General features: G+C 34.9%; 1 protein-coding gene across 3 annotated transcripts in view; it reads left to right on the plus strand.

The window, feature by feature from the left end:
• GSK3B (glycogen synthase kinase 3 beta) overlaps positions 1–27,369 on the plus strand; it is a 210,944-nt gene that overhangs the window by 111,134 nt on the left and 72,441 nt on the right. For all 3 annotated transcript variants that reach the window (XM_059391873.1, XM_059391871.1, XM_059391872.1), the window contains exons 4-5: positions 16,098–16,208; positions 25,216–25,346. In XM_059391873.1, coding sequence (XP_059247856.1) covers positions 16,098–16,208; positions 25,216–25,346 — 242 coding nt within the window. The remainder of the gene's footprint in view (positions 1–16,097; positions 16,209–25,215; positions 25,347–27,369) is intronic.

Below are 27,369 nucleotides of genomic sequence, written 5' to 3' on the forward strand. Positions count from 1 at the left end.
CCCTGGAGAGGAAAGGGTAGGGATGAATCTATTCTGAAAATTAAAAAACTCTGGCTTTGTAACAGGGTTTACATCCCAGTTCTGCCACTTGATAGCAGTGTAACTAGGCAAGATATTTACCTTTCTAAGCCTTTTCCCCCTTCTCATCTGTATAGTAAGGATTTTGTAAGAAAAAAGTAATAATGTTTAGGTGCTTGATCGTAGCACTTGGCATATAATTAACACTTAATAAACATTAACTTCCTCCTTTGCAAATTATAATTTAATAGTTGCAAATATATATTGCACTTACTATGCCTCAGATATTGCTCTTAGCACTTTACATGTACTTTATAACTCCCTTAAACCTTATAGCCACCCAGTGAAGAATGGGTACTGTTATTATCCCCCATTTTATAGAAGAAACTGAGGCACTTGCAGTTAAGTAAGCTACCTGAGTCATACAGCTACTGAGTAGCAACATTAGGAGTCCATTCCCGGCAATTTTTCTCCAGGGTCTGTATAGTATGCTGTACTATTTAGTGTAGAATGTCCTTTTCTGCAGGATCAGTGTATTAGACACATAGCATTTAAAAATATCTCAATAATAATTGCTAAACAAAGAGAGGTTGTATTCTGTCTACTTTGGAGAATTTTTAGAAAAGAATAAATAGCTTTTGTTTCAGGACAATCATAGTAGTAGTAGTGATAATAGCCAAAACTGTGTGATGCTTACTGTACGCCAGGCATTAACTAAACACTTAAACTCTTCCAGTTTTGGGGGGATGAGTTTGTGAAGAATTGTTAATTCTTTATGGGTTTGTTAGAATTTACCATTGAAACCGTCTGGTCTCAGACTTTACTTTTTGGGAAGTTCTCGGATTACTGATCGATGCATTCTTTACTTTTTATATAGGTTTGTTGAGGTTTTTATATTTTGTCTTGAGTTAGTTTAATATTTGGTGTGTTTCCTTGAATTTACTGATTTCATTTAGGCTAATTTGTTGGCACACATTCGTTCTGTAAGGTCAGTAGTAATATCCTCATGTTCAGTTCTGATGTTAGTTTTTTGTATCTTTTTTGGCAGTCTAGCTAAAGGTTTGTCAGTTTTTTTTAGCTTTTCAAAGAGCAAACTTTTGATTTTCTTAGGTGTTTTCTGGTTTTTTTTGTTTGTTTTGTTTTCTGTTTTTTTGTTTGTTTGTCTCTGTTTTATTTGTTTCTGGTCTATATTATTTCCTTCCTTTAGCTAGCTTTAGGTTTAGTTTCCTATTCTTTTAGAGTTCTTCAGGATGTGAAGTTAGGTTATTGACTTGAAATCTTCTCTCTTAATGCAGGCATTTACAGCGCTAGATTTCCCACTGAGTGCAGTGAAGATAGCACTCAGAGGGTGGTATGTTGGATTTTTGTTTTCATGTATTGCAAGTGTATTCTAATGTTTCTTTTTCCAGAGGGTATTGCTTAATTTTCTCTTTGTCCTGTTGGTTGTTTAGAGTGATACTTATTTTCTACACATTTGTAATTTTTTTCTTTTTGTTATTGATTTCTAGTTTCATTCTATTACGGTAGGGGAAGATACTTCATATGATTTCATTCCTTTTAAATTCATTGAGATTTGTTGTTTTGTTGCATAATATATGGCCTATACTGGATAACATCCCATGTGCACTTGAGAATAATGTGTATTCTCTTTTGGGATGTAAAGGTAGATAGATAGGTTGATAGATATCCTTTTGGTTTATAATGTTCAGATCTTTTATTTCCTTATTGCCTTTTTATCTAGATGTGCTGTCCATTATCGAAAGTGTGTATTAAAGTCTCCAACTATTGTAGAATTGTTTATTTCTTCAATTCTGTCAGTTTTTGCTTTTTATATTTGAAATTTTGTTGTTGGTACATTACATATGTATAATAGTTAAATCTAGTTGATGAGCTGACCTTTTTATCAAAATATAATGTCTTGGATGCCTTTTATTTTCTTTTTCTTGTCACCGCCCCAGCTAGAACCTCCAGGGCAAAGTTGAGAAGAGATGAAAGCAGAAATCCTTATTTTGTTCTTGATTTTAGAGGGGAAAAAATATCTAGTCTTTCTTTTTAAATATGATGTTAGCTGTGGGTTTTTCGTAGGTGTCATTTAAGGGGGATCACTTTTATTCCTAGTTTGTTTAGCATTTCATGAAATGGTGACTTTTGTCAAATGCTCCTTATCTCTCCATCTTTTGAAATGATCGTATTTTTTTTGTCCTTTATTCTATTACTACAGTGATTTACATTAATTTTTTGAATGCTAAAACCTACTGGCGTTTCTGAAATGATAAACAAATTTATCCTATTTGGTCATGGTGTATAATCATTTTATACACACACATGCGCACGCGCACACACACACACGTATTTTTTTTAAGGTTTTTATGAGGAACTGGTATTAATTCTTCTTTGAAAGTTTGGTAGATTTCTCCAGTGAAACCCTCTATGTTCCTGGGCACTTTCTATGGGAAGTTTTAAAATTACTAATTCAGTTTCTTTACTTGCAGTAGGTATATTTACATTTTCTATTTTTTCTCTTGTCCATTTTGGTATTTTGTTCTTCTTATCTAAGCTATCTTACTTATTGACAAAAAGTTTTTCATACTTTTCTCTTAATTTTTTTTTATTTCTATAAGACCATTTGTTATGTCCCTTTTTTCATTCCTTATTTTCACCATTTGAGTCTTTTTCTTTACCTTCGTCAGTCTTGTGCTACAAAGGTTTGTCAATTTTCTTTAGTTTTTTTTTTTTAATGAATCAACTTTTGGTTTCATTGGTTTTTGTTGTTGTTGTTGTTAATTTCTTTTCTATTCTGTAATTCACTTATTTCTGTTATGTTCTCTTTATTGTTTCCATACTACATTTCACTGTGAGTTTATTTTGCCCGTTATTTTCTAGTTTCTTAAGAGAAGAGTCTTGATTTGACATCTTTTTAGAGTCACTTACTGGTCAAGGTTGTGCTTTGAGTTCCCTTAGCTAGTTATATTTTTATCCTTTACCATTGGATGTGTAAGTGACCTGGGTGCCTCTTCTCAGTTCAAGGAGTCTATATTTGCCACAGATCAAACCAGATACTAGTAGTTTAGAATTTCCCCCCTGATTGCCTCTGAGAAGGTGCAGGCTTGGGCATTTACTTTCTTTCTGACTTAGGGATGAATGTGATTTTATTTCTTGGAAGTTGCTTTTGGGTCAGAGTAGCTTATTGTTCAGTGTTTGATTTGAGGTTGCTTGTAAATCCCTTGTGCCATTAATGCTTTTACTGTGTGTTGATGTATCTGTGTGTATCTGTTATATCTGTTTATAATGTATATATCTGTTTATAAATGTATCTGTTTATATGTATCTGTTTATATCCTTAATGACCTCCAGAGATGACTGTTGCCAAGTAGGCTCTTTTTGGCTGTGTCTTTTCTTGTTTTTCTTCAACTTCTGGTGCCTTGCCTGTTTGCTTCTGTCAGGGACCTACCCAGCCTCCACAAGGATCTCCATTGTTTTTAGACAGTGCCCATAGGCATGGCATTTTCTCTACTGTGTCATGAAAAAAATTGGTCTCTGTAGGCAGAGCTAGCCTCTCTTTCCCTGGACAGAATCCCTATTTTACTGTGCTAGAACTCAGTGTGAAGACTCACTTTTTCCAGAGTAACACCCCCACTTTATGAGTGGGCAATGGAGGATAGGCAGTGACAGCCCCTGTTCTTCACACCTTGCCACTCCCAACATTGGGTGCTCTACACTAAGAGCAAGTTAAAGGTGAGACTCAGGTCCCCAGCCTGCTATGCCTGGTGTAGAGCTTCTGAATTACTTTTGGAGACTGGATGAGGAAAGGGGAACACAATCCTCTTGGCCCTGCCCAACTGGAATAGATCTTTTGCATCTTGGGACACAGCCTGCCCTCCTGGGGTGAAACCATAGCCCCAGACTAGAGCTGAGAGGAGAGGAAGCTACCCAGTAGACCTACCGAGTAGAGCTTCCCAGACATGGAAGTAGGTTATCAGGGTAAGGGAGCAGGTCTTCACTAAAATGCCACAGACTCTTGCTGTTCTCACCGAGATTTGTTTCTTCATTTGCTGTATGCCCTTAAAAAAAATTACCAGATCCTTTAAATGATTGTTTTTTAATCATTTTACCAGTTAAATATTTGTTCTACTGAGGAGATCCTCTATGCTCTCTACTCTGCCATTCCAGAAGCTCTGCTCCCCACTTACTTTCTATATTTTATGAATAGCTTAGTGAAGCTGTTACGCTGAGATATAGCTGAGACTTCCAGCTATAGTGGGTGCATTTTGTATTGTAGAGGAATAGACTGAAAAGTACTAATTGAACACATGCTGATTGTCTTTTGTTTTGTTTACTCCATCAGTAAATAAATTTTAAGTAAGCACAATGAATTTGTACCATTGTACTAATACATTATAAAACATATACTAAAATAGATACTTAAAAACACCAAATAAATGATATATGGTTTATCAGATTCATATTCTTAGAGATATTCTTTTGATTACTATAGAGATTACTATATAATGTCTTAAATCATGATTAAAAACACTAAATTTTTTGTTAAATCTTACACATATAAGTGGTTTTTTTCTGTGCACATTATGTACTTTTCTCATTTAGTCATCTTGGTGCTACAAGGTAGTAATAGTACTATTTTATTATAAGTTTTAAATTTTAGAATTTTAAATTAAAGAATTTGCTCAAGGTTGAATAGTTAGTAACCAAACACAGGAGCCAATTTCAAATGTAGCCTCTCCATTTATAAAGTCTGTATTCTTCCAATCATCTACTCTTTCTGAATTCTTGAAATTCATTTCAGTTTACTGATACTGTATATAGTGTTTTAGGTATAAGACAAAGTATAACGTCTGCCTAAATCAATTTGAAAAGGACAGGAAAAGAAATATACTGTAGAATGACACATGGAGAAACCATTATTTGGAATATGAACAGAAGTACTATAAAGAAAAGTAATTCAGCAAAGGAATTACATAGAAGTGATACTTATTCAGAGTTTGAAGGAGGAGCTCTTTAGATAGATAAATAAATAGGTGTGTGTTAATTTAGAAGTGCAGGATATTCAGAGGCACCTGGGTGGCTCAGTAGGTTAAGGGTCTGCCTTCAGCTCAAATCAAAATGGGGTCCCAGAATCAAACCCCTCTTCAGGCTCCCTGCATGGCGGGGAGTCTGCTTCTCCCATGCCCCAATCCCCCCAGTTTGTGTTCTCTCTCCCTCAAATAAATAAATCTAAAAAAAAAAAAAAAGATGTACAGGATGTTTGAAAGACTTGGTGAGGTTAGACAACATAGTCTGTATAGAAAAAATACAAGTATTTTGAAATTTCTGATACATAAAGTATAGGAGTATGGGGATAGTAGTGGAGGTGAGGCTGGGGTTGGAAGTGGGTTCTTAAGTGATTGTTTAGATCAAGGTCAGCTCCCCTAAATGAACAGGATTATTTGTTGTTATTTTTTTAATTAAATGAAATCTCAAGTACAGAGATGGTATACATATAGAAATGCTGTGCAAAGTTATAGCTAAGTGTATATGTGGTCTAGTATACAAAATACAATTCTCCTTCATTCCTTTCCTTCTCTCTTTCACCTTCCTTTCTGAAAATAGCTGACAGCAGAGAATTTTATTTACTGAAATAGAGAGATTTCCTAAATAACTCATTTGTTTCTTATTTAAAATTGTTGAATTATTATTTAAAGTTGTGTATATTCATTCTGTATGAACATTTTGCTGATGAAATGCTGACATGTTCAGTGAGAGTATGACCTAGAGAATGAATACATAGGTAATGCAAAATTCTTTTATCAAGACCTCTTCATGACTTATAAATGTTATAACACCAAGTTTGATAACTGTTGTTTGCTTAAAGATGTGAATCTAGGACTTTATTCTGAATATCAGTTACCACCTTGTTTTTATGTTATTTTAGTATTACTAAAATATTATTATAATGCATATTGTATAAAAATTGAAATAATACAGGACAGTAGATAAAAATAAAGTCTTCTTTACCCTGATCATTAAATCCTCAAATCCCTCTCCTTAGAGGTAAATTTCTGTATGCATATATGAGCACATATATCCCATGTTAATGTAATAATAGTAATTATTATATTTAATATTATTAATTATTGTTAATTAATATTATTACATTATTGTAATAATATTATTTTGGACCATGTTGCCCCTCTTTTCCCCAAAATATTATAATACAGCATTTTATGTCTATATGCATAGATACTGCACCCAATTTTCTCCTACTGTTAATATGTAAGTAAGGTTATGTTTATTACAGTTAATAAGTCAGTAGTGTTACATTACTACTAATAAATTCCATAGTTTATTTAGATTTCCTTAGTTTTTATCTAATGTCTTTTTTTTCTTCCATCATCCCAGTTAGGCTACCACATTACATTTAGTTACTATGTCTGTTAGGCTCCTCTTGACTGGCAATTTCTCAGGCTTCCTTGTTTTTGCTGACCTTGACAGTTTTGAGGACTACTGATAGGCTGCCTCACTACCGGGGTTTGTTTAATATTTATCTCATAATAAACTGGTTATTTTGAAAAAGTCCACAGTGCCATTTCATCACATCGTATCAAGGGGACATAGTATCAGCACAACTGTAGCTGTTGTTACTAACCTTAAATCACCTGGCTGACCTAATATTTTTCATTTTTCTCCACTGTAAAGTTACTTCCCCTACCAAACTCCCTTTCCATGCTCTATCCTCTGAAAGGAAGTCACTGTACACAGCCCGTACCTAAGAAGGTAGATTATTTTAAATTTCTTGCTCCCCACAAATTCAGTAGTCTTTGTGTATGCACATAAACAGACATACATTGTCATATACATGATTCCTTGAGATGGCATTGCTGAGTTGAGTTGGATGTCTGTATGTCTTAGCTTTGGGATGAATAGATTATTAGCCCATTGATTTCCCAAAAGGTTCTAAGAGTTTGGGTTTTATCCAAAAGTGTGTGTTGATGCAAACCTGTTCCAAACCCTAGTTTTCTTAGATTGAATTTTCTTTTCTAATTTGATAGGTGAACAGTGGTGGCTCATTGTTATTTTTATTATGTATCTTTAATTATGAATGGGGTTGCATATCTTAATTCTTATTCCCCATTGGTAGGACCATTATTGGCCATTTGTTTATGTCCCTTTGCAGTTTTTTTCTATTGGAATGTTAGTTTTTTATTATTGACTTAGATCATAATTAATGAGCTGTTTGTATCTTAAACAAAAATTAGTCCTTTGTCATATGTAAGCAGAAATATTTTTGCTAAATTGTCAAATTTTTTAAATTATAGTTGACATAAAATGTTATATTAGTTTTATTGTACAATTTAGTGACTCGACAGTTACATCCATCATAACATGCTCACTACACCTGTCACCACACAGAGTTATAACAGTACTGTAAGCTATTCTAAAGCTGAAGTTTGTACATCCTCTTCCCCTTCATCTATTTCACCTGTCCCCCCATTTCCCTCCTCTCTGGCAACCATCAGTTTGTCTCTCTTTATGAGTCTGTTTCTGTTTTGTTTGTTCATTTCTTTTGATTTTTAATTAAGTGAAATCATACAGTATTTGTCTTTCTCAGTCTGACTTATTCACTTTGCTTAATATTTTCCATGTTGTCATGAATGGCAAGATTTCATTCCTTTTTTTTAAGACTGAGAAATATTCCATTGTATATATATATACCACATCTTCTTTATCCATTCATCTACTGATAAGACACTTAGGTTGCTTCCATATCCTGGCTGCGGTAAATACTGCTGCAATAAACAGAGGGGTACATATATCTTTTCAGATTTGTGTTTTGATTTTCTTCAAGTAAATACCCAGAAATGGAGTTGCCGGATTTTATGGCCATTCTAGTTTTAATTTTTTGAGGAATCTCCATACTGTTTTCCACAGTGGTTGCACCAGTTTACATTCTCACCAACAGTGCATGAGGATTCCCTTTTCTCCACATCCTTGCCAACACTTGTTATTTCTTGTCTTTTTGATACTGTTGATGTGAGGTGATACCTCATTGTGGTTTTGATTTGCATTTCCCTGATGGTTAGTGATGTTGAGCATCTTTTCCTGTGCCTGTAGGCCATCTGTATATCTTCTTTGGAAAAATGTTCAGGTCTTTTGCGTATTTTTAATTGGATTATTTGGGTTTTTTTGGTGTTACATTGTATGAGTTCTTTATATATTTGGGATATTAACCCCTTCTCAGATCATTTGAAAGTATCTTCTTCCATTCACTGTCTTTTCATTTTGTTGATGGTTTTCTAGTCCAGTTGTTTATTTTTGTTATTGTTTCCCTTGCCTGAGGAGATGGATCCAGAAAAATTTTGCTCAGGCTGATGTTCAAGAATGTATTGCCTATGTTTTCTTTTAGGAATTTGGTGGTTTATGTAAGACAGTGGTTTGGTTTCATTCTTTTCCATGTCCATGTTTCCCAGCACCATTTATTGAAGAGAATTTTTTCCCCATTGTATATTCTTACTTCCTTCATCATAGATTAATTGACCATGTAAGGGTAGGTTTATTTCTGGGCTCCGTTTTTTTAAACCATTGATTTATGTGTTTATTTTTATATCAGTATCCTACTGTTTTATTATAGCTTTGTAGTACAGTTTGAAATCTGGGATTCTGATACCTTCAGCTTTGTTCTTCTTTATCAAAATTGCTTTGGCTATTTGGGATATTTTGTGGTTCCATAAAAATGTTAGGATTATTATTTCTTTTAGTTCTGTGAAAAAAATACTGTTGGTGCTTTGATAGAAATTGCAGTGAATCTGTGAATTGCTTTGAGTAGCATAGACATTTTAACAATATTCATTCTTCCGGTCCCTGAGCATGGTCTGTCTTTCCATTTGTTTGTGTCATCTTTAATTTCTTTTATCAATGTTTTATGTCTTTTACCTCCTTGGTAAAAGGATGTCTTTTACCTCCAGAGTACATGTCTTTTACCTCCTTGGTTAAATTTATTCCTAGGTATCTTACTCTTTTTGATACAAGTATAAATGGGTTTGTTTTCTTAATTTCTCTTTCTGCTACTTCATCATTAACATATAGAAATGCAACATTTCTGCATATTAATCTTATAGCCCTGCAACTTTACTGAATTCGTTAATTCTAATACTTTTTGGAAGACCAAAATGCTGTCTTTTAATAATTTGGTTCTGGTTTTTTTGTTATTTTTTCAGAAACTAGTGTAAAAGTTTTACATTTTTGTGTGATCTAACTTGGCATCATTTTTCTTAATATCTTATAATAGATATTTTGTCCTCCAGGATTATAAACACATTCATGATTTCTTCTGGTAGATTTATGGGGTTTTTTGGTTGTTGTTTTTTTGTTTTGTTTTGTTTTTTAAACTTGATAGTTTGGTGTTTACTTTGTGTTAATGGTGTTAGATGAGGATAAAGCTTACCATAATCTTGTTGTATTCCAAGTGTTTATCCTCCTTTCCCACCCCACTTCTCCTAAGCAAAAGAATATTTCTCTTTCTTTCAACCACACCCACTTTGTCAGTGTTATTCCCATCTCTAGCCAACCTGGCACACAACATTGGAGAAAACAGATCCATTTTCAAGTTTTTTTGTTTTTTGTTTGTTGGAGTTTTTTGTTAGTCCAAGTTCCCTAACTCAATTCTGCGGAGAATCCTGGGCTATCATGATACTTGGTTGAATGTCTTATTATTGGGTTCCATTATATGTCACTTCACATCCCATCAAATTTTTAGAATCATAGCATGATTCTACTTAGAACTGCAGCCTCCAGTAATTTTGTTTCCTTGACTTCAAAAATCATCTGAGGATAAGAACATCATAGTACTATCTGTTTTCCAAATGTAGGATGGACTTTTCCCAGTTCTTGTTTAGTTGTCATTAGGTGTGATCGAAATTTTGTCATTGAAATTTCTTCCTGAATGAATGACTTTAGAGTGAAGTTCATAGAGGAGTGGTTATGAGCAGTTAGGGAGTAGTTTATTAATAGAAGTGATAACTAGGAATAACTGAACCACTGAGAGAAGTACTTCCTAAATTGGATATCATGCAGTTTTTTGGAAATTTCCTTTTTTTTTTTTCCCCCCCCAAAGATTTTATTTATTTATTTCAGAGAGAGAGAGCATGAATGAGGGAAAGAGAGAAGTCGAATCCCTGCTGAGGGCAGAGCCCAATGTGGAGCTCAATCTCAGGACCCTGAGATCATGATCTGAGCCTAAGGCAGGCATTTAACTGACTGAGCCACCCAGGTGTCCCCAAAGTGATGGCTTTTAAATGCATATGGTCATTTATACTATACTTACAAAATGGACAGACTTCCTCTGTGGTTCTAAAGAAATTGGAAATTTTTGGTGATAAATGGAGTGAATAGACAAAGTATCTAGGGGCGCCTGGGTGGCTCAGTGGGTTAAAGCCTTTACCTTCCGCTCAGGTCCTGATCCCAGGGTCCTGGGATCGAGCCCTGCATCGGGCTCTCTACTCAGCAGGGAGCCTGCTTCCTCCTCTCTCTTTGCCTGCCTCTCTGCCTACTTGTGATCTCTGTCTGTCAAATAAATAAATAAAATCTTTAAAAAAAACTACAACAAAGTATCTATGAGCAGAGATTTATGTTACTCTGCAAAGTGGTAGTCTAAGTATAATTTAAGCCCCCATATTTCTCATAGGATAGTATTTTAGAACATTCAACCTATAGCAGACCTGGTTTCTTTGACCTTCCTCTGATGTATTCTGCTTTGTTAATGTTATGAATAAAATACATTGCCTAAAAATGGGTATCATCAGTACATCACATGAAGCCTTAACTGTGCAAAAGAAGAGTAGAATTATCTTTACTGATCTGAACATAGTACTTTATCTGTAACCTAACATTGCATTTTTTCATTAAGCGTGTCTCAATGTTGATTGCCTTTTGAGTCTCTTCAGTTATACCTCTCATTTATTTTCCAGCTGAGTTACTGTCAAGTCTACCTGTCACTCTACATAATAAATTGGTACTTTGAATTTAATCACAGGGTTTTGTATTATATTGCAGGTTTAGCTTAGCTTTCCAGACTATTAGAGGTCTTTAAATTCTTATTTGGTCTTCCATTTTAAGCCATTCGTAGATTTGTGTCGATCTTTGGTGGTGATGTGAAAGTCAAAAATTATAAACTGACTGCCAGATTCATCCCCTGGTGTGTTTTATTTGGCTAGCACATTCTGTTAGTATTTCTGTGAATTAGGATGCTTCTAGTTATGTTTTATATTGTCTATCTGATTTATCAACCACTACCCCTTACTGCATTACACATTTTGGCTTCACACATTTACATTCTGTTGCTTAGCCATTCACTGAAGGTGTTTGCTTTTGCAACCTCTAATATATTAAATCATTTATGAAAATACTGATTGGGACAAGAAAAGGACAGAGCTTGTAGTCCTACATCTAGAAACCTTCCTTGAATTTGACATTTATGTTTTCATATTTTTATTCTTTGCTTTTGGTGTCATTGTTTAGCAAATGAATTAAATTATATATAATACAGTGCTATATATACCCTCAGGTTATTCATAAATATATCATGATTAACTTTGTCAAATGATTTATTAAAATCACGTTTCTTGATTTTCAACATCTGTGTTAATGATCTTTCTGAAACCCAAGACTCACCATTCCTTCAATTCTCTACATATTCTTGTGGTACTAGTTTGGTATTCTATTTATGTATTCCTTTTAGTAGACCTCATCTTCACTTAGAACTTCTTGTCTAAATCTTGATCTCTCAAATGTTCTTCTCTTGCTTTTGCTGCCTTTAGTTCTACATATGACCTTATTTCTTATTTTACAAGAAGGAGGGTTATCAGACATACACTTACTTAACTTAGAATTCTTTCTAACCTAATCATTTATTTTAGATATATAGGAAGAAAAATGTGGTATCATGTCCTCCTAAACATGACAATAGTGAACATTTAAATCTATAATTTGCCAGGTAATGCGCTTAAGAGCTTTTTGTAGATTATTATAATCTCAAGATAGTCTTAAAGTAGATGCCATTGTTAGTGTGGTTTTATAGGAAACTGAGTCAGAAAGAAGTTAAGTAACTTCCTTGTGGTCACAGAACTTGTGCTATCAGAGTTTGGCCTTCCATGTTTTGTTTGACTAATGCTAACTTTGCCTTTTAATTGCACTGAATGGTACTCTGTGTTCTCGTTTCTCATTTCTCATGATGTTCTAGAACATTGTTTTATCAGTTATCCCTTTTCTTTCCTTTCTTATCACTTTATTCCATCCTTTTATTCTTATCCACTCAGCCTACAATAAATTTGGGTTATCATTTAGCCATTTAAAAAATACAAATGAAAAGCACATCAACAATTTCTTTACAACCTCTCTCTATTTTGCCTCTCCTCAAGTTATCAGCTCCGGGCTTGCTTTTTACTTTCACCACAGTGGATTTTGTAAGAACAAACTAAATTAGTTGCATTCTCTTCCTCACCTACCATCTGCTTACTCTTGATCTTAGTGTTGGTTGCTTCTGGCACCATGGTCTGAAACTGCTCTTTCCAGGACCATCACTGAACCATGATACTAACAACCTTTCAGTCCTTATCTCTCCTGCCAGTGAAACACCTTGCTGTTCCACATCTCATCATTATTGAAATTTCTTTGCTTTTTAATGCCTCTTAGTTCTGTTTCTTAGTCTTTACAAAGTTGTCCCCTAATGTAATTTCCTTGAGGTTAATGTTTTCTAGGATTACACTTTGAGTCTCTTCTCACTCTCTTATTGTACCCCTACTTCTTAGTTGAGTGATGCTGTGCTCATAGTTTTAGCTACTGTCTAAATCTCTAGACATACTCCATTCTCTTTTTTTGAGTTTTGACTTGATCTGCATTTCCAGCTATCTGTGGAACATATCCACCTAAAATGTTCTGAAATCTGAGATCCTCCATTAAATCAAAGTTAAAACTTTTCCTTCACATCTTTTTTTCCTCTTTACGCTTTCCTTGTTCCATTACCTGCCTAGTCGCCCAGGTTTAGAAACTGTTTAATTAATCCCAATTTCTTTGCTTCAGGAGGTTCTCTATTACTCTCATGTTTAGGTAGCCAATATACCTGCCTCTCCTAACCTCCATTTTCTTTCAGTCCTTATTGTCTAAACGCTAGTCTAGGTCTTGGATACCTGTAAGACGTTTCTAGAAGCTCACACTGCTTTCACTCTCAACTTCCCTCTTCCCCCCAACCTCCATACCTGCTTTTCACAGTGCTGTTTGAGTTAAAGCAGATGTGTATGACTGCCATCCTAATTTTTAAATAGTATTCATTGCTTTTGTGCTTAATTCATTCAGCAGATATTTATTGAGTACCAACTATGTGCTAGGCAGTATTCTAGGTGGAGAAGAATGATGAACAAAACGGACAAAAATCTTATCACTCATTGAGCTTAGTCTAGGTGGGGGGGGGGAGGAGACAATATAAAGTAAACTATGTGGTTAGAAAATGATAAGTATCATGGGGAAAAATAAAGTAGGCAGGGCAGGTAAGAATATGGGATGGAGAAATTGGTGAAAGCCCAATTAGGGAAAGCTACTCTAAAACAGTACATTTTAGCAGGATTTAAAGGAATTGAGACAAGAGCAATGTGTATATCTAAGGAGGAGAACATTCCAGGCTTAAGGGGTGATCAGTATAGAAGCCCTGAATATGAAATCCTGCCAAATGTATTCAGGAAACAGCAGGAAGTTATTGTCAGTAGAGATGAACAAGCAGCAGGGCAGCAGTAGAGGATGGAAATAAGGAAGTATGTGTGGAGGACCTTGTAGACCACTTTATAAGAATAAATCTTAATGAGGTGTAGTAGAAGAGCTACCATTTAACTTCTGTTTTGTTGAGATTAGACCAAAGGGGAAAGGTGAAAGCAGAAAGACCATTTGGGAGGATACTGCCATAATCCAGATGAGAGGTGATAGTAGTTCAGACTAGGATTATAGCAATGAAGATGATAAGAAATGGTTGGATCATGAATAAATTTTAAAGATAGTACCATTAATACTTTCTTTCGTGTGTGTATATGTGTAGGAGAAGGAGGAGAGTGGGGGAACTAATGATGATTCTAACGTTTTTAGCCTTAGCAAGGTCAAGTATATTGGAAGTGTAGGAAGTTCTTCATAGGAGATGTAGGAAGTTCTTCATAGGAAGAACAGAATAGTACCATTTTTTACATGTAGAGGGTTTGCCTTTACAAGGATATTAGTCACTTTATCACTAGTTAGAGAAAGGAAATAGGAGCATATGGGGTTGGATGCTGTAGGTGGGCACATGTAATGGTGCAGGCCAGGTCATCAGCTGAGGGTGAGGATGGGAAGACAGGTATTGGAGGTCAGACTGAAAGAAGAAATCAAGTATTTGGGAAAAGTGAAAGGACTAGGCAAATATGTAATTGCTGGGCCAATTGAATTTCTTGATGATGAATTTACTGTGAAACCAAGCAGCACAGTTTTAGATCTCTTTGTAGCCATGTTCAGCAGTTTGGGTGCAGGCATGGAATGAATGGGTAGCTGGATTTAACCAGGTTTGTGGTTTATCAAACAGGTCTGGTGTAAGAAAAGGATATATATTAGAGCAGACTTGGCACACTTTTTCATAAAGGGCCAGATAGTAAATATTTTTGGTTTTGCAGGCTATACTCTCAGTTATATACTCAGCTCTGCCCCAGAGCAGCTATAGAAAATACTTATATGAATGAACATTGCTATGTTCCTATAAAACTTTATTTATAAAAATAGGCAGCAGGCCTTTGCTGTTGTTTACTGACCGCGTGTTAGAGAATGAGGGTGATAGTAGACCTTGTGATGTAAGCTGGATATGGAGAGAAGAGAGGAGAACGTGGAAGAGTGAGGGATAATGAAAAGGTAGTAGAGTTGATGGCACGTTGTCTCACTAAACTGTTTCCTGAGCTCTGCTGTTTTTCATTGACCCCACATCTTGTTTTCCTATGCCTTCATAGTTTTTCTACGCCTTAAATGCTCCTTTCATACTCCATTTAAATGTTGTCTCTTTTATGCCCCCACCTTTACTTCCTCTACAGTGGCTACTGACATGTAGAAAATGCTCAGTAAATGCTGAAAACTGAAATTCTTTACTTCGTTTTGGTAGGTAACATTGATTTCAGATTGTGAAAATTTGTTTATCTACAGATTTTCCCCTTCAGCAGCCATTTCTAGATTTGAACACAGTGATTCTCAACTTTGTTTTCTGCTTCATTTCACCCATCTGATATTGTTCACATGAACAGAGTAGAGGTAGCACTCTGTTCCTCTTTCCTGCTTGGTACTTAGTTGGAATTCCTTTCTTTCTATCTACTGATCTTGGATTGGTGTCTTTAGGCTGCTAAGAAAGGATGTTTAAAGATAGGACCTGCAGTGTACACTTGTGAGTATGGTAACTTGCTGCCTTATAAATTACTTTTTATTTCAGTTACTTGTATAAGACAAGTGATTATTTTACTAATTATAGACTATCAGATAACCATAGAATCTTCTTTGTAGAGGTTGTAGAGAAATTGTGAAGAACATCTAGTCCAATTTTTCATATTTTAGTTGAAGGAACTGAAGCCTAGAGAGATTAAGTGTTGCATTAGTTAGTATACATTAGTTAGTAGCCGAGCAAAAGCTGGAAATCTTTGCTGCTAATTTAGCACTCACTCTACTACCATGACAGCTTCCTGATAGGATAAAAGGGCACTGATTCTCAAACTAGAAAATAGGAAATTTTGTGACAAGTGATATCCTCTAAAATCTTACTACAAAATAATAGTTTAAATATAATTAAAAATCTTAGCAGTATTGAAATGGCTATTATTTTTTACCATGAAATTGTTAGTAAAAAGGTACAGTAGACTTGTTTTTACTGTTATGACTATATTCTGAATTACTTTTGTATAATTAGAATTGAATGCATGAATCTTAAAAGTGTGAATAATTAAAAGTAAAAAAATCTGAGTAAATGTATAGAGATTTTGCTCTGAGTATATAAAATACTAGTTTCTAATTTTGTTTTTTCTGTTTTTAATGAACTCTTTCAGAAGGATGAAGTCTATCTTAATCTGGTGCTGGACTATGTTCCGGAAACAGTATACAGAGTTGCCAGACACTATAGTCGAGCCAAACAGACGCTCCCTGTGATCTATGTCAAGGTATGTAAAAATGGAGCAATTTCCCATTTTAAAAAGTACTTAATATGAGCCAAGGAAAGTGCTGGCTATGTTTTAACTGTATTATTGTATATAATGCCAAGTGGGGGAAGCTGCAAAGTAGGTATTGCTAGATCTTCATTGAATTCTTATATAATTTTAAAGTGTGAAACCTTCACCTTTTAAACTTTGATGACACTCATATTAAAAATATCTTGTCATATTTCTGACAAGTGAATTTTTTCACAGACATTTGTGGATTTCAATTTTGCTGGCCATAACACCTGTTTATTTAATTTCGGATACCCTTATTATGGCATAGACTGAAAAAGGAGCAGGCATATCATATAAAATTATAAAGTGTATATATATGATCAGATTAAACATTATGTTGCCATTTATAGATTCAGCTTAACTGTAGCTAAAGTTTAAATTTCCTATAATTTTAAATATGTACAGACTCTCTGAAGGTGTTACTTAATTTTTAGTACCTAATGTCAGCTTCTGTGAAAGAACTCAAGAGTTGCTAGGAATTTATCCAGCATAATTCTGATTAAAGTTTTGATCACTGATTAGAAACATTATTGTCATTATTATTGTTATTAGATTGTTCAGATCTTTAAAAAAATTTTATTGAAGTATGGTTGACACACAGATTATTATTTTTTAACTATGACATTGTGAAAATTAACTAGATGTTAAATTTCAAAGTCTAGCTATCTAAATACAATTTTTTGCATTTTATCCTTTATAGGAGTGACTCTAGAAAATAAAATGGACTCTGAATGTCTTAAGATTGAGTACTGAATTTTGCTTAATAGTTACAATTTTAAACTTTATAGTGATAAAATGGGTACCAAAGCAGGAATTTGGTAGCTAGATAATTATGACAAGGAGTCAGTATTCCTGTTGAATTCAGTGCTAGGAATTTAAAAATCTGCTTCCAGTATAATTTTATTTGGACTTATCAAACTTGGTTGAAGTTGGTGGTTAAGTTGATAATAGGAGGAACTAAAAGACACGGTTTTTGTACTACAAATGTACTTTAGTACTTTATTCTAATTTTAAAATAGTGGGTCCTATTCAAGATAATCTGCACACTAGACTACCCCTTTTAAGTCCCTAAATCTAGGTAATCTTTGAACATCTCAGTTTAGAATGTTGATGGATTTATGAAGCAGAAGAAACCCTAGATTTAGTTCCTGAAGACCTAGTTTTGAGACCCAACTCTGCTATTAAATTAAGTGCTTTTGGGCAGTTACTGATCTACTCTCTACTTAGCTTCCATGTTGGTAAAATTGTATTCATTTCTTTACTGCTCACAATTAAGCATTGTTGGTCTGTAAGGTGAACTTAACATATGAGGAAGCACTTTTGGGACTGTAAAATAAAAGTAATAGAAAATCTTAACACTAGATTTAAAAAAACAACATGTGGACATTTAATAAGATGTACACAGTAGTTAGACGAGTTTTTTATTTCAACTCTAATTCAGCAAATAAATGCTAAATGATTGCAGAACAATGTGAAGCTTAATAAAATATTTTATTCCTTCTCTAATAAGAAGAAAAACAATTACACAAATAACTATAAAACAAAAAATACATAGTGTTACTAAAGTAGTTAGATAGGTCATATTCTTTTGAATTGGCAAAATTCCCGAGAGAGGGGTAGTAATACCTCTGTTGAATCTACTCTTCGAGTTCACTTCCCTCCTAGCATATCTATATTGCTCCAAAGCTAAGCCAATACCTGTTCTCTCACCATTTAACATAAAATGTGCCAAGTGATTTTCTTTTCCTATATCTGTCTACAGAAATTTTACTCGTTTCAGGATCTTGTCTTTGGTCACTCTAAATATATGTTTTTATTATTGAAGATTTCAAATAGAAATAAAGGAGAAAATGGAATAATGAACCCCCATGTACCCATTATACTATTTGAACAATGATCAGTTCATGGCCACTTTTGTTTCACCTATACCACCCTCTACTCCCCACTTCCTTTATTTTGAAGCAAGTCACAGATGCTGTTATTTTCATCTGTAACTATTTCAGTATATATGTGTAAATGATAGGGTCTTTCTTTTTAAAAGCTTAGTTATAATATCATTGTCTTTACCTATACAAATAAATAGTTAATCACTAACACCTTTAGATATCTACTATTTTTATTGCCTGTGTGTGTGTGTGTGTGTGTGTGTGTGATTTTAAGTTTCTTAGAATTGGGTAAGGTGCGTATTTTATAATTGGCTTATATATGTGTCTAATTTTTCTTTTAACTTATAAACCATTCTCTCTTACACTTTGGTATTAAACAAACTGGGTCAGTTGATGTGCAGTTTCATGGTCTGAGTTTTGCTGATTGGGTTACTGTAGTGTTAATATGTTGCTCTGCCTTCTGTATTTCCTGCAAATTGGTGATTAGATATATTTTTATAAGATTCAAGACTACTGCATATGTATTATTGAGCGGTTTCCTTAAGAACACAATATCTTTTTGTGATGCTTGTAACCATTGATCATTGCCTAAATCTGTTCATTTATAAAGGATTACAAAATATGCATGTTCTTAAGTTATTATTCATTCTTTATTTATAAGCTGGAGGACGCTTGGGTGCCCTACCTGGGTGAGCATCCAGCTCTTGTTTTCAAGTTCAGGTCGTCAGATCCACCCTGCGCTTAGTGTGGAGTCCACTTGAGATTTGCTTCCCCTACCTTTCTCTCCCTCCCCCAACCACTCACCCTGTCTCTCTCTCTCTCTCTGAAATAAACAAACAAATAAATAAATGAAATCTTTATCCAAAAAAATTTATAAGCTGAAATAGTTTCCCACATCAAGTATTTGATTACCTGAGGTACAGTTTATATAATAAATACAGGATATGTATTTGATTATATCCCTTAATTTACAAAAATTTATAATTAGTTGGTTCACAGGTTCCTCCAGAAGTGATCAACAAGGTATTTGTTATGTAGGTTTGTTTTAAAACTTCTTGCCTGAGTCTCAATAATCTAATCTTTGATAGCTTCTTTACTTTCTAGCATGGTAGTGTTCTAGGTTCATCTTATACATTTCTTCCCCAGACTTGGAATCAACCTTTTCTTCAAGGAGACCTTATTCTTTAAGTGAGAAATGATATTTAGAGACTACTGTCTCTAATGTTAGGAGAGGTAATTGCTACAGGGTTGGTTATTCTTTCTGGGTTTTTTAGTGCACAGAGTTAGAAAATACTTCAATAAGCTTTTCATATAAAATACATCTTTTTTTTATCTCAAAGGTTAATATAGATTGACATTGCTCATTAAATATTGAGGGGGGTTAACAATCTTCCATCTATATTTTCTTTCTCTTACACTAAAAATTCCATTTTACATTGATAGTATAATTACTTGTTCTGTCCTACACTCTACCTATAATAGTCTTAGAATAATAATAGTGACACTACCACAACCAAGTGAAAGTAATTTAAGATCACTTTGCATTTCTTTTTATTTCTATGGTATATTTTATTAGGTATGAACAGTAAAATTTTTCTCTTAAATTGAGTATTTCCTCTCTGTGCAAGTATGTATCATTAAGCTTTGTTCATTTCTTTCTTTTTTTTTTTTTTATATTTATTTGAGGGAGAAAGAGAGAGTGCATGTACAGGAGAGCACAGGTGGTGGATAGGGAGATGCAGGCTGCCCATCAAGCAGGACTCAATCCCTGGGCTCTGGGATCTTGACCTGAGCTGAAGGCAGCCGCTTAACCAACTGAGCCACCCAGGCACTCCAAGCTTTGTTTATTTCATTTTACTTTTATTGAAGATTGCATTTAAAATTTTTTATTCATGCGGTGCCTGGGTGGCTCAGTCAGTTAAGAGCCTGACTCTTGTTTTTGGCTCAGATCATGATCTCAGGATTATGAGACAGAGCCCCACATCAGGTTCCCTGCTGGAAATGGAGTGTGCTCAAGATTCTCTCTCTTCTCCTTCTGACCCCACCCCTCCCTAAAAATATTTTTTAAAATTAATTTTGCTTTAAATTTTATGTCAACATTAATATGAAGTTCCAAAGTAAAATCTACAAAAATAAGGATTATCATCAAATAAGTTTAACTTTTTTACCTGTTTCTTCTCTATTTCCTCTCTCCCCCAGTTAAATATTTAAATTTTTTATAGTCCTCCCATTTTTAAAATAAGCAGATGTATATAATTATTTTCCACCTCCTTTTTATGTAAATAGTTACATAATATGTACATTTTTCCTCCATGATACTTTTTAAGTTAAAAATACATTCTGGAGATCACTCTTTATTAACATAGATAGACATAGCTATTTCACCTTCCTTTTATAGCTCCACATTAGTGTATTATATGGCTATATCCTAATTTATTCAGCTGGTTACCTACTAATGGTCTGTTGTTTTCCCTTCAGGTGTTTGTTTTTGTTTTTCTTATTACAAATAATGTAGTAAAGAGCCTTGTATTTTCTGTGGTTTGTTTTGTTTTAAAGATTATGTATATTTTTAGAGAAAGAGAGGGCATGAGCAGAGAGGGAAGGGGCAGAGAATCTCAAGCAGACTCTGCGCTGAGCAGGAAGCCCAACACGGGGTTCAATCTCAGGATTCTGAAATCATGACCTGAGCTGAAACCGAGTCAGATGCTTAACCGACTAAACCACCCGGGCACACAATGTTTTCAGTGTTTTTGACAGCATATATTTGGATGAGATCTTTGGCATCCTATATTGTAAAAAAGAAAACAAGGTATATGCATATTGAAGTCGGCATACAAGGAAAGATCTAACACTCCTTTCACCCCCTTGTGGAAAAAAGGATGCTTCTTTTATATAACCGTAGCCCTTCCAGAGTCTGAGCTGTTGGCCTGTTTTTTAAGGACTCAAATCTATTCTTATTTTTAAGAGTTTAAAAAAGATAAGAACATTGTCTGAAATTGATAATTTGATCTCATTCACTTATTCATTTTACCTGGTTTTATAAAACTATGTTTTGTGAAAAATATTGGATTGGAAGATGAAGTAAAAATAATAAACACATATACTCTTGCCTTCATGGACCTGACCATCCAATAAATACTTGTTTAGCATACATGACACCAGAATGGCAGCTGCAGTCCTTTGTAATTGTTTGACATCCACTTTTTCATTTTTTCTGGAGAAGTAATATTATATTATATTATATTATTGCTTTAAACGTTTCTTCAGTTTTTATAGTATGGTCACTTTGTAGTTGATGGTGGTTATTATACAAGTTAAAAAGGTTTTGAGCACCTTTGCCTTTTGATGAGCATCTTCTATAACTAAGTAGGTTTTAAAATTAAAGTCTGAAACCAGGAAAATCATCATTGTGAATTTTAATTTTTTTTTTTTATTGAAAAGACAGTTTAAAGAACTTGGTCTGGAGACACAAGAAAGTTGGCTGCATTTTTGTGAATCATAAAATTGTTATGTATTGTTTGTTTTAAACAGATTTAGTAGCAAAGAGGAAAGAACAGTGGACTTGAGTTAGATTTGATAAGTTTGTAACAGATCAGACTGTTCATTTGGCCTTCAGTTACCACACCTATGAAAATGAGGATAAATATGCATCTCGCAGAGTGCCTGCAAGAATGAACTAAACAAAAGGGTAAAACAGGCTTGGTTTGACAGTATGTATTGAATAAATCTTGAGGGGCGCCTGGGTGGCTCAGTTGTTATGCGTCTGCCTTCAGCTCAGGTCATGATCCCAGAGTCCTGGGATCAAGCCCCACATGGGGCTGCTTGCTCAGCGGGAAGCCTGCTTCTCCCTCTCTCACTCCCCCTGCTTGTGTTCCCTCTCTCGCTCTCTCTCTCTCTCTCTCTCTGACAAATAAATAAATAACATCTTTAAAAAAATCTATCAGTCAATCTTGAATTTCAACATGTGCTAAATATCTCCTGAGTTTCTAAGAGTTTATCATTCTTGTATTTACTTGGTGATCAAGCTATTTAATGGTTACATTTTTACACTTTCATTTAATAGAATAAAAATATGATAAAACACAGAAATCATTATTAAAGAGGTATACTTTCCCAAGCCACTATGGAGTATTTAAGAGTTTAAAAAAGATAAGAACATTGTCTGAAATTGATAATTTGATCTCATTCACTTATTCATTTTACCTGGTTTTATAAAACTATGTTTTGTGAAAAATATTGGATTGGGAGATGAAGTAAAAATAATAGTATCTGATTTAGTATCTGATTTGGATAAATTGCTTATCTTCTTTGCCTCAGGCACTTTATATGGAAAATAAAAATAATAATGCCTATTATTACATAAAGATTAAATGAAAATGCATGCAAAGCACTTAGAATAGTAGCTTTTTCTTGTTACTGTTACTGCTGTCTTGATAGTAGAGAAGGCCTCTCCATTTTCCTGTAAATATACTTTTACAGAGTCTAAAACAAAATAGATACGAAATTGTACATTTCTTCTGTATCTTTTCAAAAGATAAAGTGAGGAGAATGGATACAGATTAGATCTTTTAGATGAATGAATGTAGTAAAAAAAAAAAAAGCCTCAGTCTCATTTAAGGTCTTAAGCATTTTTATTTTTTATTTTTATTTTAATTTTTTTTTTAAAGATTTTATTTATTTATTTGACAGAGATCACAAGTAGGCAGAGAGGCAGGCAAAGAGAGGGGCAGGGAAGCAGGCCCCCTGCTGAGCAGAGAGCCTGATGCGGGAATCAATCCCAGGACCCTGAGATCATGACCTGAGCCGAAGGCAGTGGCTTAACCCACTGAGCCACCCAGGCGCCCCAGGTCTTAAGCATTTTTGACAAAACATTTTTTTTCACACTGGTGATTGCTGACCCAGCAATAAATAAATTAATAGCTGTGAACTTAATTTCTTATTGGAGCTTATTTTCTTAGTAGTAGTAAATTTAACTTTTAGAACTCTGAGAGTAAGCTTTAGGACTTGGAGATATGATGATATCTTGAACAATAATAATAACATGATAGAATTAGGAAGCTTTTTAAAATTATATGGAATACCGACATCCTTTAATTCTTTTTTTAAAAAAGATTTTATTTATTTATTTGATAGAGATTACAAGTAGTCAGAGAGGCAAGCAGGGAGAGAGGAGGAAGCAGGCTTCCCGCTGAGCAGACAGCCTTATGCAGGGCTTGATCCCAGGACCCTGAGACCATGACCTGAGCCGAAGGCAGAGGCTTTAACCCACTGAGCCACCCAGGCACCCCTACATCCCTTAATTCTAACTTTGGGGACAAAATGCTGACCTTATTGAAGATCTCTTTCATACATTTTACATCATGCTTCATTTTTAAAAAGGCTTAAACTCCTCCAGCTTTAGTTCAGTATAACATTAAGAATGTACTGAAATTGAGTTTTCTGTAGTTTTCATCAGGGCCTGTCTGGAGAAAAGTAGGCCTCATGTTAACTTCCAGAAACTAGTAAGCCTTGGGGCACCTGGGTGGCCCAGTGGGTTAAAGCCTTGGGGCACCTGGGTGGCCCAGTGGGTTAAAGCCTCTGCCTTCTGCTCAGGTCATGATCCTAGGGTCCTGGGAAGGAGCCAGGCATCGGGTTCTCTGCTCAGCAGGGAGCCTGCTTCCAACTCTCTCTGTCTGCCTCTCTGTCTACTTGTGATCTCTGTCAAATAAATAAATATAACCTTAAAAAAAAACAAACCTAGTAAATCTTAACAGTAGCCTCTGAAGGTAGTGCCTTCTATCAGTACTTTCCTGACCTTTGACTTTGTTGTTATTTTAACCAAGATACTGATATACTTGAGTTGAACTCATTTCAAAAATTCTTTCCATGATATATAACTTTGAGGTAGGGATCAGAAGGTAAGTAGTCAGAAAAATTTAAACACCAGCCTTGGGATAAACAGATTTAAGATATATTCACTTTCTTGATAGAGTCCCTGTCTTCTTCAGCTAGCTTCCCTGCAGAGTCAGTTTCTCAGTGTATTTTTTTAATAATAGAATTGAAATAAATATCCCTTCAATTTGATGTCAATAATCAGCAAGGATGCATTTTTTTTTTAATTTGACAGACAGATCACAAGTAGGCAGAGAGGAAGGCAGAGAGAGGAGGAAGCGGGCTCCCTGCTAAGCAGAGAGCCCAACGTAAGGCTCAATTCCAGGGCGCTGAGACGATGACCTGAGCTGAAGGCAGAGGCTTTAACCCACTAAGCTACCCAGGGGCCCCTTTTTTAAAAATACATTATTTATTTATTTGACACACACACACACACACACACACACACACACACAGATCACAAGTAGGCAGAGAGGCAGGCAGAGAGAGAGGGGGAAGCAGGCTCCCCACCGAGCAGAGAGCCCAACTTAGGGCTCTATCCTGAGACCACAACCCAAGCCGGAGGCAGGGGCTCTAACTCACTGAGCCACCCAGGTGCCCCAGGGATGCGTTTTTTAATAGCATTTCAAAGTCTACTTATTTCTGAAAGATAATATAGGAAGATTGGTGTAGCTACTGATGTCTTGATAGATCATTGGTTATAGATTTTTCTCAGTCACATGTGAGTTTTCCTGGTCCCCTCTATCAGTAAGCTCTAGGGCTGACATCTCAGGAAAATATTATTCTAAAGATGAAAATGTACATACTTAATAAGAATAGTGAACTTAGGAAAAAACAGAATACTTGGCTTCTGGTCTAAACAGTGTTACTTGCTAGCCACATGATCTGGAATACCTTTCTGGTTATTCCATCTGTATTTTTTTTAATAGTCCATTTTAGGAGGCTTGCGGTAAGATGTCAGTAAAATAAAAATTTATAAATCACATTGTGACATTTCCTTTTTTTTATTGAGGGGGATGGTGCAAATATAAGATGGTTAATGCAACTTTAATTAGCTAATTAATATATAAATGACATGAAACTCATAAAAGGGAGATTGAGTGCTGCTCTTTTCTGAAAATCTGTTACTTTATTTACTGCTTAAAAGATTCTGATTTGTTTGGGACAAAGTCTTCATTAATTTTTACTATATTTTCCAGTTGTATATGTATCAGCTGTTCCGAAGTTTAGCCTATATCCATTCCTTTGGAATATGCCATCGGGATATTAAACCACAGAACCTCTTGTTGGATCCAGATACAGCTGTTTTAAAACTCTGTGACTTTGGAAGGTAAGATTTTTTCTTTTCTTCTCCCTTCTTTCACTCCTCCCCAGTCCCACCCTCCTACCCTGTATGCTCTTTTAAAATTATATGCCTTTGGGTGCACCTGGGTGGCTCAGTAGGTAAGCATCTGCCTTTGGCTTGGGTCATGATCTCAGCACCCTGGGGTTGAGTCTTGCATCACGCTCCCTGCAGGGATCCTGCTTCTCACTCTCCCACGCCCTCTGCTTGTGTTCCCTCTCTCGCTGTCTCTCTCTCTCTCTCTCTCTCTCTGTCAGATAAATAAATTAATTAACTTAAAAAAAAAACAGAACAAAAAAAACTGTATACCTTTTACAGTATCACTACAAAAATACCATGGTCCTTATTCAAGGAGTATGCACTATTTACAGATTCTTATAAGAGTAGTTTAATAAATTCTGTTAGAATTATAAATATGTATAGTCTTTTTTCCAGCATTTTAATTTGTAGGAATTAGTCCCTTAGAAATACTTGAAAATAGTGTATATACAGGGATTTTTATCATAAGATTGTTTATAAATGTTAGTAGGAAAGTGACCAGATAAATTATAGTATATACACATTTAATGTAATACATGCAACTGTAAAAAGGAATAATGTCTTAGAAAAATTAAAAAACAAGATCAGGACTATATAAAGCTTTTTCATTTTTATGTTTTAAAAACATGGTATAGCCACATGTATATAGGTATATGATTATTTCTGGAATGATAGGTAATAAACCCATAACATTGATTGCCCCTAGGAAGGGAAACAGGGAGTATAGTGTGGTTGAGAAACTTGCTTTTTCATTGATGATACCTTGTATTATTTGAATGTTTTATTATGTGTTTATATTCCTTTCTTAATAAGAACTAATTTTTTTGAAGGTTTTATTTATCTATTAGAAAGTGGGGGAGAGGCAAGCTGGGGGGTAAGAAGGGAAGGACAGAAGGAGAGACCCTCAAGCAGACTCTGCCCCGAGCAGGGAGCCTAACACAGGACTTGATCTCACGACCCAGAGATTATGACCTAAGCCAAAACCAAGAGTTTACTGCTGAGCAGTTGTGTTTTTGTTTTTGTTTGTTTGTTTTTTTTTTTAAAGTACTAGCATTCATTGCTGCATTCTTTTTCATTTCAGTGTTAACCTTAGTAGCAGTGTTTTCTTCCTTTTCCTCTATATTGAGTCTCTTGTTCTCCTTTTCTGCAAATTCCAGTGCACTTTGTTTTCTTAAACTGATTCCTTGGTAATATTATATTGTGTCATAAGACGTCATCCTTTTAATCTACATAGTATTCAGCAACTTGTGCTTCTTGTAATCTATCCTTTCAACATGAAACCAAGCTTATATCCTAGTGTAACTCACTCAGTTAACCTTCTTCCACCTAGATTAGTCTTTCTCCTCTCAGTCCCTAGTACATTGCCACATAACTTGGATTCTCTCCATTTTTTTATCCTTACAAATTCTTTTCAGTTCAGCTCTTTATAAATATTGATCCACATCTCCTAATATCTCTATTTCCACCTCTTTGTAATACTTCCATGTCAGCCCACAGTTTAAATTTTAGGTTTAATATAAGATATATTCTTCATAGGCTGTCTCTTGAGTGTGTCAGAAAAACAAGCACATCTGCTCCTTTGGAGTCAATTCTTAGTCTCAAAGCAGTGTGCTCCTTCAGACCATCCCCCTTTTATAGTTAACTGGTCTCAGATACCTGTTTAGGATTCGGCTCATTTTGCAAGGAAATCTATAGGATGCAGAGTTTCCAATATTACCTTTTTTGTCTTATAGTGAATTTTCTGACAATATAATTGGAATCTCTCTTACTAATATAAAAAACCTTTTATAGGGCGCCTGGGTGGCTCAGTGGGTTAAGCCGCTGCCTTCGGCTCAGGTCATGATCCCAGGGTCCTGGGATTGAGCCCTGCATTGGGCTCTTTGCTCAGCAGGGAGCCTGCTTCCCTCTCTTTCTCTCTCTTTGCCTGCCTCTCTGCCTACTTGTGATCTCTGTCTGTCAAATAAATAAATAA

The sequence above is a fragment of the Mustela nigripes genome, chromosome 2 (genome assembly GCF_022355385.1).
Source record: "Mustela nigripes isolate SB6536 chromosome 2, MUSNIG.SB6536, whole genome shotgun sequence".
NCBI classification, from domain to species: Eukaryota; Metazoa; Chordata; class Mammalia; order Carnivora; family Mustelidae; genus Mustela; species Mustela nigripes.